We start from the raw sequence: 12,555 nt of genomic DNA, 5'->3' as shown, positions 1-12,555 counted from the left end.
CCCGAGTAGGACCCTGCCGGCATGACGTCTTAATGGATGAAGATCCTTTTCATCCCAGCCTTGTCAACAGACACAGTTCTATGTTGCGAACGTTGGAACCACAAGATCAACCTCTCTTACCACAACGATCCACACTCGTATACCAATGATGAATTTCACCATTGGACAAAGTGGCTGGGACTTGTAACATCGGGAGGCCTCAGAGAGCCTTTGAATATGATACGAGTGACTACGTTGGTGTAGCAGGCTCCTTCTTTCTGCTCTGCAACACTTCTTCGGCGCCTTCATATCCAATTAGTACCATGCATCTAGTATATGCCTGCGGTGTCCGAGCCATGGGTGAATCCTCCCCACGTGGTCCTCCCAGCGCCCCTCCCCCCTAACCTTCGTTGAGTAGTCCACCGGACATTTCATCCCACATGACTAGTAGTCGTCATCATCCAGGTCGTAAAAGTCGACCGAGTGGCGTGTGTAGCTGCCAATGCTATCCATCCAGTAAGGGAGATCTTCGCAGATCAGGTCAACGTTGCCGGACGAGAGAGGGCAGTCCCTTGCACAGCGCCACAGCATCTGCGCCAGCCTGTTCATCGGGTAGACGTCCCACATCCCGTTGGTGCCTGTCAGAATCACGAATTAGCAGCTGGGCTTGCTCCTCAACTCCCCCGTGTCGTCTGCTCTGGAGCAGACGGCATAGGGTGGGAGGTCTCCGTCCTCGGGGAAGCCGGTGCCTGGCGCCCTCGGGAGACCCCTTAATTCTATAAGATACGTTACCGTGTTCACACATTCGGTGAAATAAGAAATAGTGCGTGTCGCGACGGCTGCGCCAGTTGACGGCCCCGCGGTTGAGCTCGAAGACCCCCACTGGATCGGAGTCCTCCTTGGAGACTTGCGTCACCTCGCCGTCGTCCTCGTCTCCACTGCTGCCTTCATCAGGATCTCCTCCCTCGGTTTCCTCCGTCTCAAGGTCTGTAGACTCAACTCCAGATTCGCCGAGGTCCGATTCGGAGTCCTCGCCGTTGCGGTCTGGAGCGTTGATATCGTGATTCCAATCGTAGTCTTCCTCAAACGGGTCGCTGCTGAAGCGGAAGCCGAGTCGCTTGTCGAACTCGCCTTCCCCAAAGGAGTACCCATCGTCCATTGAGAGCTGATAGATCAGCTTGATGTGCCTAATGTACCGGAGGCAGTTGGCACCCAAGCAGTTGAAGTCGTCCCACATGTGGAGGAAGCGCGGCCAGACCCACATGTCGACGTTTGGAAGCCCTCTTCCAGCGACACGATCCTCATCTTGAGGAGACCGCTTGATTGTGATCTCAAAGTGATTCTCTCCGTAGAATATGGGTATTGCCTCGTCTCGCAGCTGCTTGTTGGTGCGGAGGAGGGCAGGCGGTGTAAAGGTGCGTACTAGGCCGCCATTTGGGACGACCAGGGCCTCCCGGTAGACCATGTTGCGTAGTTCTGCCGGGAGTCCGAACAGGTGGAATGTTTCCTGTGAAGATTACTGTCAGCCTCTTGTACAATGAAGTTGGAAAGCCGGGGAGAGGGGTTGGATTGCATGTTAGACCTACGGTCTGCAGACTGGTCTGGATGTGAAAGGGCAGGCCAGTATCCCCTCTGACCTGGGTTCCAATAGTGGCAGCGTGATCCCAGACAAAATGGTCCTGGCAGAGATCATGGAAGGAGTTTACGACGCCATCCGTGAACGACAGAAGGCCTCTGTCCTTGGGAGCAGGATGCCCGCCCAGGAAAATGGGGGAGATCCATTTAGCCATGGATAGATGTGTCTCCTCGTCCGCAAGTGTCTCCAGGATGAACCTGTGGCTATTCCCAGCGCAGCAGAGATCCAGTATGTTCCTAATGATCTCGTCCCGGAGGTCCTCATTATCCTCATCTTTGACAAGCCAGCCATGCTCTGCAAGCTTCGGCGTGATGTATCGGTCGAGAGCGTGAACCATCGAAGTGGTCACCGGGACATGGATTGTCTTGTGGTGCAGTTGCTGGTTGTCCATGTTCGGCTGCATAGTAGTGGGACAGCGGCTGATTGGGTTAAATAAGGTTGAAAGAAAAGTATGGCCAAGGATGAAACTTCGCAGCTCTATCGTACATGAAAGCTTTTGGGTCAGCAGCTGGTGGTGTCGCTGTCGAAGGGTCAAATAGAGAGGTGGGATGGAGAAAAGAGGCATTTGGTCGTCGGGGACCTGGGTTTAAATAGTTTTCGAGATGAGCTTTGCCATTGCTGCCACCATTGATTATTCACTTGTTGAAGGCAAATTGGCCAACAATTCACTTTTAGATTCACTCTCATCTACTGCTATTTGATGCGCAGCCCGCGTTTGTAGTCAATACAAATGTGACTAGATGCACTGCTGTTCACAGGCTCTACGTATTCACTAACAATTAAGATTTATTTGACAAATGGAAATATACCTGACAATAAACAGAGTCAATGACTTGATAGTGGATGATTTCCTTGGGGCAAAAAGTGATTGTAGGAAAAGTGCTCTGATTGCTAAGGGGATGGTGTTGGACGCTTCACTGATGACACCATTGCAGAGACTCTATTAGGGGCCATCATCTCGTCAGGTGTGTTATTCTGTTATGTTTCTATTGATTGATAAGACTAGGTCACTTTGAATCTCCCCTTGCTGCCACTTTGTGGCACACGAAGGCAACCTCCTTCTACGGATCCGCATCCAAAGTGTAGCTGGGTCTCTGGGCCTAATTTACTCAAGTGATATGTAATGAAGGCCATATTGGTGACAGGCTGGTGGACTCAAAATACACAGCTACATACTCAAGAGGGGACATTTTACATTGGTTGCAGACACTGTGCACTTCACTGGAACAAAGCTTGATGCAGTCGCATTGAGTCTGCCTTGATTCTAGGCCCTCTTTCCCTCACCAGATTCAGGCCTTCTACCAGTGGCAAAATCCAACCCTCATCTTTCAAATCTTACCCTTCAAGCCTATGGTGCCTCTGGTGGCAAGGTCTCGCCCGGAGGGGCCGCCTCCAAGTCTCCGTCCAAAGCCTCCATTATGTACTTAGTCTCAATGTCATACCAATCCTCGCTGGAGGTTGAAGCGCCACCTTTCATTAGCATGCTACCGAAAATGCGAGGGCCTTGGCACCAACTTACCTTGTAGGTGAGTCACGCTGCCTGGTTAACTTGAGTTTGTATTCAAAGATATCCGTGTCCTTCTTGGCTCTGACGAAGTCCACTTCACCCTTGTATACACCCTTGTAGATGATGACCTGGCGCCAGCGAAACTTGGAGTCTCTCATTTCGGTTGATGTATGGGTTAGTCCTTTCGTCTGCGCCTCCGAAGTCTTGGTTATTCTGTGGGCTTGATGTGATTTTAACTCTTCGTTGAGCTGGAGTAGCTTTGCCTGATGCTGGTTTTTGTTGATGGCTCTGGTATGGTCTTTTCTGGGAAACAAGAGCTACTGGAAGAGAGGAGAAGAATGTGTTTTATGTAGGAATTCTGGTAACAGTCTCACTACAGTCCACTAGAGAGATGTTCTTGTGACATAGTGTCAACGAGTGGTGGGCATGATTCCCCGAAGCCCACGCACTAGTTATTCCATTTCAGACATTGTCCACAATGCAGTTTCGTCATCATTCACACACATTCAGACCGTAAGACCCAACTTAATAGCTGTCATCTATCCACATTCTGCAGTGATAAGTAGTTTACTCTGACTTTTCCTTGGTGACATTTTGTTGTATGTGACTGTTTGAGCTCTGAAACTTCAGTCTGAAAAGCACGACACTATAACTGTGAGTTCACAGGAGTGACAGCTCTACAAGTTTGATTGATGGAGGGGGTTGGGCCCTGACCAAGTTTGTCGGATGACACATACAAAACGTGACAATAACATTGAATAGAATCATGTTTTTGAATTACATCAATCTGAGGTACATCCCTAAGAACACTATCATGTATACTGTACCAGAACGATAACCATACAGGAAACCCTTGTCTGAAGTCTTCATTTCAAGGGGACAGATTATAATCCAAAAAGAAGTTCAGCATCTCCCACTACGTAAGGGGGGCTTAAAGCCCCTGGGAAATTTCATATGCGAACAACAACGCAACTCACGATTTACAGGTTGAGAGGCATGTCCATTCCCTCCATATAGCCAAACATCTCATGTCAGTATCGCTAAGCCTATTTCACTTACCATAAATTCACAGCTGAAGTACAGCTACGTCCTTGAGTCTTTGTCAGACCAGGGTAGCATAGCTGAAATGAAAATGAAAAGTGTGGATGGGGTCGACTTGAATCAATTTGAACCCATTATTTGACCTAGGCTTCTACAATTGTTCCTGACGCCCCCTGCCAAAACCCCCTCCCTGCAAGGGGATGCTCATGTAGCAGAGTCAAATTTCACTTGAATATCTATCTTGTTGGCTGTGGGCCACGTTGAGATCTGTTGCAGACTGTTTGTTTAGATGATTCATGTAGCTTTGGAAAGTTATTTGCTCCTGACCAATTGCTTTGCTATCGTCAGGTACAGCGTGTATGTGTACATGTGAAGTGCGATGGTGTTTCAGAGTGTGTGCCCTACGGGCCCTTGGGAGACTATTTGTATGGTGGCTGCAGCTAATCAGTCGCATTCATCACTACTAGTCCCCCGGAGTCGTTGCCCACTCAGCCAGTGCCTCCAACGAGCTCGGGTTTGAGTGGACTCTCATGGGGAGGGTCGACAGGGAGCCCCTCGAGGCCGTCTGGGGCACGATGCCGTTCGAAGCCGAGATGGGTCTGACCGCCGAGCTGACCCGCTCCCTCAAGCAGCCCTGGAAATTGCTGTTTCTCCTTTTTCTTCAGGGCATCTCTGTCGAAGAACGTCCGCCGCCCGGCAAGGTTTGGGCTGAGGAGGAAGAGAGCCTGGTCAAGATCTGGAAAGACCGGGAAGTCGTCCCCCTGCGCCAAGAGTTCACCAAGATCCTCGGTCCCGCATCAATACATTTGATTTGAAAAGGATTATACGTTACACATATCTGCAAACCGGATACGGCTATGACAGTTGTGTTCCCTGCAAGCTGAGACCATGCCTTCCGACGGCCCCCGGACAGCGGCCTGACTCCACCACGGAAGATTAATCAAAGACACTAGGGCGGTGTGACGAGATATACCAGTCAGTTTATCCAGGCTCGATGAGCGTTCGCCTTTTCCAGTCTCGCAACAGGCGGGTTTAATGCCGTATCTCATTTCCTGGTGTAAGCAACATCGACTACCTAATTTGAAGCACACGTCTCCGTTCCGCCCCGTATGGCAAAACGGCCTGATAGAAAGTGCAGAATGCGGAGCCTCTCAGAAATGAAAGTGAATTTTAGGTACTTTTGAGTTCCCTTCTCAGGCTACGTGAACTCGCAGCAAAATGTACGGTGTCTTAAAGTTGTAAGAAACTGTAAGCAGCCGCTGATGATGACCTCTAGTCAGCAATCCGCCGAGTTTCATTATACTGAGACACAATGAAGCCGCATTACGCCACAAGCGAGTACCTAGGTAGCAAGGAATATAAGCACCAGTAATCACGGACATTGCAGGAGAAAAAAGCTCTCTGATCTTGCCATCCAACCTAGTTCAGGTGATCGATGATGTTGGTGCTGGCGCATGTGATTGGTTGTAGGACAGGAGTAGAGGTCTGCCAACTCATCATACCACCTGTCTATACACTGAAGGCCCTGCCAGGCTGGCTTCAGTACTGATCAAGACAGATTGCCTAGAGGTCATACTAGAAAGAAATTATGCTGGATCAGAAACAACACAAAAGCAAACCGCTCATGTGGACTCCGAGGCAAACCGCAGCCAAGTCCATTGTCAGACCTAACCAAGTCTTGAATTCCACTGGAAAAGCCTTGTCTGTTCCAGGAAGTAGATTAGTCTCAGGAGTAACAAAAGTTCGAGTTCTGTGTTACAGTCAAACGTCATACATGGTTCGTTGCCTGTTTTCCGTGATCAAGTTCCAGCCACTTCATCATTTATTGTTGAGATATTGAATCCTAAGTGAAGATCAGGTGATGATCGCTTGCTTACTTTCAACCTTACTTTGCATGATTATAAATATCCAGGTCCACCTCCGGTTTCCATCCTTTTGGCCTGGCGAAAGCATCCCAGTACTGGTACAGAAGCTTCTGCAACTTGAATCGTCAAAGACTTTGTCTAATTTTTGAACTAGCCAAACACTAAGATCATCAAATCATTCACTACTCTACTATCAATCATGCATCCCACTCTTACTGCATACCTCATGTCCGCCACTTCTCTTCTGTCGATCACGACAGCGAGGAATGTTGACTGGTGCGCGTCTTCCGCACCATCCGGCGGCAACTGTGAAAACATCTATCTTGACGCCGATAACATTGCCAAGCAGATCGGAAGCCAGATCTATACCGATTACGACAATGATGACTGCAATTACCACTCGGGATCCATCGATGACATCTACTACACGGTCTACGCCACGACCACAGGCGGTGACTGCCGGTCCACGGCGGAGATTGGTACGGTCGAGGGCGCGCTGTACAACTTGATCCAGACCGAGTTCGCCAATGGTGAGCTGTGCGGCTCGCAGTGTATCAAGCTGAGCCATGGAGGTACCTGGACGGGATGGTTGGCCATCTCGACCTCGCAGTCCGCTCTGAATAGCTTCAAGTGCGACTCGTCTGTTGATGTACCCAATTGTGGTTCTTGTGGGAAGAATTGTCTGCCTTGATTTATTTCGCCATGAATGCAAGGCAGACTATGAAGACAGGGAACAAAGATTGCGCTTATGCAATAAGGAGGATATGAGTATCAACCCCGGAAGGAGTAGCTAGGTGCCTATGTGCTCATATAAACGGTCATTACAAAAGAGGATAACTGTAAGCAGCAAGTCTTATGTATCTCGTTGGACTTGCCTTAAAGTTGATCGCTGCTAAGGAGATAGATACTAGTACTGAGATATGATGTGTAGCAAAACATTGCAACTCGTATAAATAAGAATGAACTGCGCCTCAATGGGGGCCAACGTCTTCGAGCAGCTGTGAAAACGAGATCCTATAAGTGAGACACACGGCAGCATAGACGTTGACCTCAGGATTTGCAGTTGTGCAAGACCTGTTCCAACGGTACTGTGTGAGACGGCAAAAATTTGCGCTGAGGGGTTCTGCGCCACTTCAGGCGTTGGCAACAGATGATCACAAGCACATCTTAAAAATCCTTCTTTTTATCGTTTCTGAAATCTGAACTCCGGACAGACTTTCACATCATGGAAGTGCGAAGAGAGTCCCAAACGAAACGAAAAGACATGACTCCATCATCAGACATCCAACCTCGAGGCATGGCAATCGAGTTGGTAAGCCTGGTGAACAGCCAGGTGGGCGAGGAAGAGGTCCAAAACGGCTCTCCAGACCTTTTGACCACATGACTCGCCAGAAATGCCAAACTTGAGACGGACACCCAGCATTTGCAACACCCTAGCATCAATGACACCCAAGGTTCTTCCACGGTGAACCTTGTCAACGACCAGAGAGCTTCCGATACGCTGCCCCAGTGATACACAACCAAGTTGGAGCCCGGAAAGACCGATCCCTCCTCCAGTGAAGGACATCTCAATAGCGTACTTAGTTGCTGGTCGAACTGGAAGTGGAAGATTGCAAACAGCGCAATCAGCATCGTCGCACTTGCTGCGACGATCGGTACGCTTTTGCCACACCAGAATCAGCCGCTACCCCAGTGGCCTTTCCACATCTCTATCAACACGTTGCTGTCCATCTACTCAGTTTTCCTGAAAGGCTCAGCAACGTTTGTAATACAGTCCTGCATTAGCCAGCACCAGTGGCTATGGATGAGGGAAAAGCGACCATTGGCAGACGTTATTCGGTACGATTCAGCTGGCCGCGGTGTCTGGGGGTCTTACCAATGGTTGGCGTTCCGACGGCTTCGGCAACCATTGACAGCAGTGGGCGCTCTGATCGCCGTTCTCATGGTTGCGGTCGACCCTTTCTTCCAAGCACTTCTGCAGTACAGGGACTGCCAACAGTGCTTAGGGGAGAAGGCGACTGTGGCCCAATCTAATTAGTTTGAGTCGACAAGTTATTACGAATATCCTCAAGTAGAAGAGATCAACGAACCGGAGACGTGGTATCGCTATTATAATGTAACCGAACCCCCAGTATCTGCGCAATCCTCTCTTACAGCGGCAGCGTTCTCGCACGCAAGCTCAGTCCAACCTTATTGCCCCACAGGCAACTGCACATTCGAAAGCTTCTCCACCGTGGGCTACTGCAGCACGTGCGAGGATGTATCACGTCACTTCAAATTCCACAACGAAGTAAAACGCAATGACAGTGCCTTCACTGATGGATGGGGGTTATCTTATTCCTGCACCTCAATGCTCCCGACAGGATCGAATATAACATTCAACACTGATGATGAGCATCCTTCTATGTTCAGGGGGCTTTTCCGGGGATCCAACACTGATCTCGGCGGGATGAATCTGGAGTATATCGATAATCAAACTTCTACACCCACCGTATTCGAGTTTATTGCTGGTAAGAACTTTTGTTCAGCCGGCGTGTGGTCTGGAGGAGGGAGTGACCCCACTACTGGAGACCATATCGCCAACTGCAGTAATCTCAATTACGACCCAGAGAACCAATGGTCTTGCAAAGGATATGGAGCCGCCCGGTGCACAATGTTCCCCTGCATCCGAGAATATGAAGTAGCTGTGACAGCTGGTGTGGTATCGGAGACGATGATAAGACACACGCCTTTCGAGACGCCACGAAAGGTGTCTCCTGGTAGAAGATGGAATGAGCCAGTTGTCTTTGTCAATACAAGCTGCCTTTCTCCCGAGGAGAGGTCGAAACTTGTGCACGAGGGCTATTCGGTGGCACAGTCTTGGCTCAGATACAATTTCCCGTGCAACGCCAACAGTTTCGATCCAGGTGACCCTTATTCCGTCTGGTACAACACAAGTGCAGAAAACCCACCCTTCATGGACGCGCGAGGATGCACCTATATGTTCGGCCCCTACCTCGACCCCGCCCTCCAAATATTCTTTGGAAAGGTCATGTTTTTTGATGGAATCGTTGCGGGGGCGGGCAGCTCTTGTAATCCAGTAGACCGCTGTTTCGACTCCTTCTCAGGACCGATCGAGCTTCAAGCGCTCTATAATTACAGTAAAGTCTCCTTCCTCGGCATCAACCAGACATTTGATGACATAGCCACAAGATTCACGAACTATATGCGCCAGAACGGCAACGCCAACTACAGCGCGCCGGCGGAAGGCATTGTCTGGCATTACGCAACGTGCCTCAACGTCCACTGGCCCTGGATTGCGCTGCCAGCCAGCCTCGTCGCTTTAACATCCCTGGTGCTCCTCCCGCTAACGATGTCCTTCACCGCACGAGCCGAGGTACCAGTGTGGAAGGCGCACCCGCTGCCTTTTATCCTCAGGGGCCCCTTTATAGACGAGGACTCGTTGCCGGACGGGCAAGGGACCCCGTCCTGCCCAGACCGTGGATAGCTTGGAGAATATGGTGAAGGAAGTGAGGGTCCGGCTTGACCAGGCGGAGGGCGAGGCCAGGCTCGTGGCTGCGTTAGGAGGCCTCGGGGGCGGGGTGGGGCGGCGGCGGCGGCGGGTGAGGAGATCGCTCTCGTTGGATGAATATCAGATGGAATAACGGAGAGCAAGTATCAACAGAACAGATAACGAATATTTCCTAGGCGTAATCAGGGTGAGGTTTGATTTATCCCCCAGTCGAATAAGCACGAACTATGATGTCTTCATTGCAACGTGATGTGTTGTAATCCAGCAGGAACTTCAGCCTCTCCCATTAGTTAAGGGGGATCTTAAAGCCTCCTGGACAAAGGTGCTGGAAGACCCCTTCAGGATCATATCTAGATGCCGTCTCGCGGATCAGGCACAAGTTATCCGGGCCGTAGCTCTGCAGAACCTCTTGGCTTGAGGGCATAGTTGAGGTAAATCCATGGGATGATGCCCCCATCTATTGTGGCGGCAAAGGCGCGGACGCCCTCAACCACAGCACGAACCTTCGGCCTGACCCACTCCTCCAGCTCAGGCGTAGGAACGCTGGCAGAGGCCTGGATCAGGATGGCGTCGTGTTTGTTTTGCTCCAGACCAAGCACATTACCGCTGAGGTTGACAGCCAGGGACCTCTCCGCGAACAACCGTGGAACCGGCTGGAATGAAACATGCGAGGTGAAATCTTCACCGGGGACCTTCGCCTGAAGCTCTTTGGCGAGCTGATTATGCAGCTCAGCAGCTTTGTTGATAATGGAGTAATCATTCTTCAAGGTCAGTGTGAACCAAACGTTGCTGAGACAGGGTCAGCAACCTTCATGGCAGCGAGTCGGAGAAACAGTGAAAAGGGCAATAATCTCACTGGAAATTGGGTGGAAGTGACGTGTAAGTCAGAATTTCGTCCAGTGTCGTCGTTTTGAAGTTGTTCAAAGTCTCTGGCAGAGCCAAGGTTCTCTGCAGGGCGGGCGGATTCTCAACGGCAGCCATATTATTGCAGAGGGTGATGGCAACACCACCCCCAAACCTGGGTTGATGGCCAACACTGTCGGGAATTGGATGTCAGTGCTTTCTTGGACGAATGGGCAAGATCGTTTACAAAACCTAATCAAGAACACCAGGATCTGATGGTTGAAAATCTTGCTCTTCCAAAAGTCTCACATGGTATTCAGGGGTGAATGATAACTCAAACTTACACCAGTTGCATGTTGCTGTTTGGGTCCTTTACAGAGTTTGCTGTAAACTCAACCAGTGCGTCCACAGCGGCCGGGACAGCATCCAATTGCGGCAGCGCCAGTCCTCCCCAGACAGGGCCACTGGGTATTGTACCCATTTGGAAGGAGGTGACGATGCCGAAGTTGTTGCCACCCCCCTTGAGACAGCGGAATAGGTCTGTCCTGCATCATCATCCACTGGTCTTGAGTCTTATCAGCACAGGAAAACAAGAACACACCTTTGTGCTCGCCCTCCGCGTCCGCAGTGACAATACGGCCATCGGCCAGCACTACCTCGTAAGCCACAACATTGTCGCAGGCAAAGCCGTGACTCGGCGTATGGAAGGTGTTGCCACCTCCAAGCAGGAAGCCGCCAACACCACACTCGCCCTCTCGCGCGCCGACAACTGTGCGGCCGTGCCTTTCCAGCTCAGCGTACACATGTTTCCACTTGGCACCAGGCCCCAGGCGTGCTGTCTGGGTGTCAGGGTCATACTGAGTCCAGTCAAAGAAGCCCAGGTCAATGGTCACTCCACCACTGATGTTATTGCTGCCCGCCCAGTTCATGTGTCCGCCGGCGCGCACCGCAAATTCTTGGCGGGCCTGAGCGAGTGCTTGAATTGCTGTGGCAACCTCAGAGGCAGATCGCGGCAGCAAGATACATGCCGGATTCAACTTCGCATTGTTGCACCAATAGGAGCTATTTCGCCAGGCGTACTCGGTGTCCGTCGGAAGAAGGATGCGGGACTCTAGACCGGCATCGACGAGCGGCTGTGCCTGGCGGCAAGTAGCTACGATCTGAGCTCTCGCCATCTCGGATTAAGTGATCGTGAGTTCGTGTAGCTCTGAAGTGTCTGTCCAGGTGGCTTTGTGTTTGAGGCTGAAGAGGGGTCGCGGTTGGGGCAGGAAAGACTAGGTCTGACAAATATGCGATTGTTTGTATTCAAAGTGCGCATGACTCGGATGGCTAGAATCTGACTGCAGAAGGAGAAGAGGGCACCCTTTTTAAAGACGTACGTCCCCAGTGACTGCCATAACGGCGACAAGGAGAGGACGAAAACCTTGTTGGCAACATGCAATGCAACGGTCTTACAGGGCCTTTGCTATTCGTCTAGAACCTACCAGGGGGAGGGGGGGTTTTTATCAACATCACACCACGATATTAATGGAATAGCGACATAATAGTAACATGCAATTAAGGTTCTAACATGCTTTTTTTATATATACATTGCATTATTTATACATTACTAATATATAAATATTTTAAATATATTATAATATTATATTAACCTTAATATTATATTAATTCTTAATATAAGGGTAAAAGAAAAACTTTTTTTTTCCTTATCCTTAACTTAATTACTTATTTATTCTTTATTAACTTAATTATTTATTATAAAAGGATTTATAAAATTATAAAAATATTTAAAAATAAAACTAAGTTTAAAGTTAATAAAGTTTAAATTAAAGCTTTTAATATAAAAAGTTAATTAATATAAAGTTAATATTAATATAATAATTAAAGCTTAATATATTTTAATTTTAATAGTATTTTAATAGCATTTCACTAGTATTATATTATATTTTTAAAATTTTATTTAAATATTAAAACATAATTACATTGCGTGACCCATATAAAGACCCCCCCTCCCCCTGGTAGGAATAGTCTGTGAACGGAAAAAAATGACACGCCAACACTATCAAATGGAACTCAAAGCTTAAAGCTAATTGGCTAAGTGATATAATATTATTAAGCAACATAATTATTAAATTAAATTTAAAACTTAAAAGCTAATTAATTAAGTAATATA

The 12,555-nt window shown here is 49.0% G+C and overlaps 5 protein-coding genes across 5 annotated transcripts; 2 read left to right on the top strand and 3 right to left on the bottom strand.

The window, feature by feature from the left end:
- Window positions 1-423: 423 nt before the first annotated feature.
- Window positions 424-2,006, bottom strand: INS49_009353 (uncharacterized protein; the record flags this gene model as incomplete). The annotated part of the gene is made up of 3 exons (XM_043170084.1): window positions 424-617; window positions 772-1,486; window positions 1,566-2,006. The coding sequence occupies 3 exons, from the start codon at window positions 2,004-2,006 to the stop codon at window positions 424-426; spliced, it is 1,350 nt and encodes a 449-aa protein (XP_043024649.1).
- Window positions 2,007-2,963: 957 nt separating this feature from the next.
- Window positions 2,964-3,280, bottom strand: INS49_009352 (uncharacterized protein; the record flags this gene model as incomplete). The annotated part of the gene is made up of 2 exons (XM_043170083.1): window positions 2,964-3,066; window positions 3,135-3,280. 2 exons carry the CDS (start codon window positions 3,278-3,280, stop codon window positions 2,964-2,966), a joined length of 249 nt encoding a protein of 82 aa, XP_043024648.1.
- An 870-nt stretch (window positions 3,281-4,150) lies between these two features.
- Window positions 4,151-4,978, top strand: INS49_009351 (uncharacterized protein; the record flags this gene model as incomplete). Its single annotated transcript, XM_043170082.1, has 2 exons — window positions 4,151-4,156; window positions 4,631-4,978. 2 exons carry the CDS (start codon window positions 4,151-4,153, stop codon window positions 4,976-4,978), a joined length of 354 nt encoding a protein of 117 aa, XP_043024647.1.
- Window positions 4,979-6,227: 1,249 nt separating this feature from the next.
- On the top strand, window positions 6,228-7,541 carry INS49_009350 (uncharacterized protein; the record flags this gene model as incomplete). The annotated part of the gene is made up of 3 exons (XM_043170081.1): window positions 6,228-6,558; window positions 7,092-7,113; window positions 7,421-7,541. 3 exons carry the CDS (start codon window positions 6,228-6,230, stop codon window positions 7,539-7,541), a joined length of 474 nt encoding a protein of 157 aa, XP_043024646.1.
- A 2,378-nt stretch (window positions 7,542-9,919) lies between these two features.
- INS49_009349 (uncharacterized protein) lies at window positions 9,920-11,557 on the bottom strand (the record flags this gene model as incomplete). Its single annotated transcript, XM_043170080.1, has 4 exons — window positions 9,920-10,328; window positions 10,396-10,575; window positions 10,727-10,922; window positions 10,984-11,557. 4 exons carry the CDS (start codon window positions 11,555-11,557, stop codon window positions 9,920-9,922), a joined length of 1,359 nt encoding a protein of 452 aa, XP_043024645.1.
- Between the last annotated feature and the right edge of the window lie 998 nt (window positions 11,558-12,555).

The sequence above is a fragment of the Diaporthe citri genome, assembly GCF_014595645.1.
Source record: "Diaporthe citri strain NFHF-8-4 chromosome Unknown scaffold_4, whole genome shotgun sequence".
In the NCBI taxonomy this organism is placed as follows: domain Eukaryota; kingdom Fungi; phylum Ascomycota; class Sordariomycetes; order Diaporthales; family Diaporthaceae; genus Diaporthe; species Diaporthe citri.
The sequence above is the reverse complement of the archived record's forward strand: the minus strand, read 5'-3'. Positions and strand labels throughout refer to the sequence as shown.